The following is a 3137-nucleotide window of genomic DNA, read 5'->3' as shown; positions in this document are numbered from 1 at the left end:
ACCCGGTCCTTTTCGTGCCTTTTAATGCTCGCCGGGCGGTCGCGGGGGGGGACCAAAACATACTTTGAGTGACGTAGAAAATAAAGGAAAGAGCAACGAAGCAAAAGCCCCGAGTAGGCATCCAAGGACGGGAACCAAAAGAAATAAAGCATACCCTTTTGTGTAATAATACTAATTTAATAAAATTAGGAGAAAAAAAAAGGGCAAAAAAAAGAAAAAGAAAAAGAAAAGGCAAAGTGGTGGCATGATGAATCATGAGAAAAGGAAAGAACGCACCCCCCACTTTCTTTTTCTTTAATTTGCAAATTTTGGGAAACGTTTGACCAGACCCACCATCTTCTTTTTCAAATGCTTATCATCATCATCATCATCATCCTCATCGGTCGTTACACATTGCTCAAGAGAAATTTGACTTTAGCTCAGACATTGTACAATGAAATTGGAAAAATCTGCACTGATTCAACTAATCTAATTAAACCCACCAGTCCCTCTCCTTCGAGATTTTTATGACCTTTTCCTTTTTCATGGGTTTCATTTTTTTTTTTCTTTTCCACTCGATTTTTTCGACGGATTAAAAGATCCGCTAAAGTAGACCCCTCGAAGCGTCGATATTCCGATGCGATAATTTCATCTTCGAATAACCGCATCTAACATCAGGGGGCCACGTCCATCTTGCAAGCGGGGCAGCGGGAAAGAAAGACGGTGCACATCAGCTGTACCATATAAATTAGCACGGATTCCAGATCGACTTGATTAGGCCTCGTCGTTTAGATTGCTTCTTGTATTGGGCAGCATTGTACCTTTTTTCCCTTTGAGGAATGAGGCCTCTAGGAGGACTCGAGGATGTGGCTGGTCGAATCGGCCACGGAGAGAGCGTGGTTGTGCTCTCCCTCGTAGGTGACGACGAGCATCGCCGGGTCGTCCAGCGCTCTCTCGACGTGCTTCCTCGCTGGGCATCCTCTGACGCTACTGCACTTGTAGTATCCCCTGTTGCAAGGAAGGGGGGAAAGAAAGAAAGAAAGAAAGAAACTACAAATGAGAAATCGAGCCGTGACGAGAGAACACCGATACTTTCGAAAGGATTTTATTACCGAATGTCTAAAAAGTGTGCGTGAAGCAACAATAAATAATGAGATTATTGAAATACCCAAAAACAATAATTCATCAACGATAGATAAATTCGCAAATAACCTCTTAATTTTCGCAATTATTATTGTTTTAGGGAAGGAAAAAAAAAAAGAGAAAAGGAGGGAAAAAAATTGATTACCTAGGATGAGGGGAGCCTTTGATGGGTTTCTGACCGTACTTCCTCCAAGAGTACTCATCCGGCGGAATATCCGCCATCTTCAGGCTAATCGCCGGGACTCTCACCACCCTCTTCAATCTCAATTTCCTGCTCATCCACAAGTCAGAACCATTCATTACTAACCATGGAAATTAAGACCAGCTACAAATTTCCAATATTTAACAAGCCAAAGTATCATGTTCATTTTTCGTGAATTTTGATTCCGTCAACGAGCCCCGATTGAACAAGTGATCGAGCGGATCGACGTTCGGATCGCGGCGTTTCAGCCTTAAAAATAGCATCTACGGTACCGCCAAATAAATAGAGCCTTGTCCGAATAATCTACTAATTGAAAGTTCGTTAATATCATATAGTAAAAGGAAAAAAACCAACAGTAAACAAGAAAAATGTGGACACAAATTTCACGGTTGTGTGATTGAAATTCGAGAAAAGGCCATCGATTTTTTTTAATTACCTCTTCTTGGAGCAGTGACACCGGCCGGAGGAGGACGCGCACTTGCCGGAGGCCAAGGTCTCGGAGCTGCACTTCCTCTTCAGAGAGGACGACGACGAGAGCGGCGGCTTCCCGCTCACGGAGGAGCTCGTGATCTGGAAAGTCGACGAGGAGGAGCACTGTTGCTGCTTCATCATAACATGACGCTCGCTCACATTGTTATAGTTAACGTTACCGTTGATATTGTCGGCGGTCAACGACGACCCGAACGGGTTGCTAGCGTCCGAGGGGGCGTACGAGAAGCTTATCGTCGTCGACGAGTCCCTTCTCTCGCCGATCACCCCGTTACCCTTCGAGATCACGGCCGAGCCGCCGTAGTGGCCGTGAGGGAGCGCCGGCGCCGGCGCCGGGGCCGGCGGGATCTGCTGGATCGGGGTGGCGTAGTAAATCTTGTGCTGGTGGTGGGGGTGCTGGTTCGGCGATTTCTCCGGGGCCCGTAGGACCGGGGCCCTCCGGAACCGGGCGTGGCCGGTGCGGGTGTGGCCGAGGAGGGAGATGACCTTCTTGAACTTGGAGACGGCGTCATCGGCGACGGCCCGGCAGTGGCGGTCCAGGTCCAAGGGCTTGTCGAGGGCTTCTGGGGCCTGCGTGTGTCGTTTCTGAGAGTGGGAGAGGAGCTTGATGAGCTTCTCTACGCTCTCGAGGCCCGAGGCGGCCTCTTTCACTGCGGTCTCCTCCATCTTGGCCGAGAAGGTCGAGTCGTTCCGGTAACCCAGCATGAGCTCCACGGCCATGGCAGCAACACCATGAAAATGCAAGATGACAGAGAGAGTGAGAGAGCTGAAAGGGAATGGAAGGGAAGGAAGTTGTTGATAAATAGAGAGAGAGAGAGAGAGAGAGTATTGGTGAAGTGTAAGTGCTGGGTGTGCTAATTCCAGTAGGTGAGAATGTAAAACCCAACCCTAACAATTACTTTCTCCTTCCCATTTTTATGTTGTCTTTTGGAGCACACGTGGAAAATAGGGTTTGGAGAGAAAATGCCTCAAAAATCAAATCATAAAACTTTCCCTTCATTTCCTTCTCATAAAAGTTTCAAAATCACGCTTAGTTTCCATAATGATTTGTATTCCCCTCTTTTTCCTCCTTTTTTTTTTTCCCGAGGCAGGTCGCTACTTGCTTTTAATTTTCATGGTATAATTTCACTATCCGGAGAATGAATGTAAAGAAAATAATATCCACCGGATGACGAGGATGTAGAATGTATTATCGTAGAAATGAAGAGTGCTATCAATGTCATTAGTATTATAAGTATTGACCACGTATCGATTAGTTATCAAAAAAACATGATTTCTTCATTTGAGAATTTCTCAATTCTTCTTTATACATCATAGTGATTTT

General features: G+C 45.9%; 1 protein-coding gene across 1 annotated transcript; it reads right to left on the bottom strand.

The window, feature by feature from the left end:
- Positions 1–265: 265 nt before the first annotated feature.
- Positions 266–2615, bottom strand: LOC115742155 (probable WRKY transcription factor 15). Its single transcript, XM_030676280.2, has 3 exons — positions 1761–2615; positions 1268–1393; positions 266–987 (listed from the first exon to the last, which is right to left on the bottom strand). The coding sequence occupies exons 1-3, from the start codon at positions 2531–2533 to the stop codon at positions 828–830; spliced, it is 1059 nt and encodes a 352-aa protein (XP_030532140.1). The 5' UTR covers positions 2534–2615; the 3' UTR covers positions 266–827.
- Positions 2616–3137: the final 522 nt, after the last annotated feature.

This window comes from Rhodamnia argentea, chromosome 11, assembly GCF_020921035.1.
Source record: "Rhodamnia argentea isolate NSW1041297 chromosome 11, ASM2092103v1, whole genome shotgun sequence".
Classification (NCBI taxonomy): domain Eukaryota; kingdom Viridiplantae; phylum Streptophyta; class Magnoliopsida; order Myrtales; family Myrtaceae; genus Rhodamnia; species Rhodamnia argentea.
The sequence above is the reverse complement of the archived record's forward strand: the minus strand, read 5'-3'. Positions and strand labels throughout refer to the sequence as shown.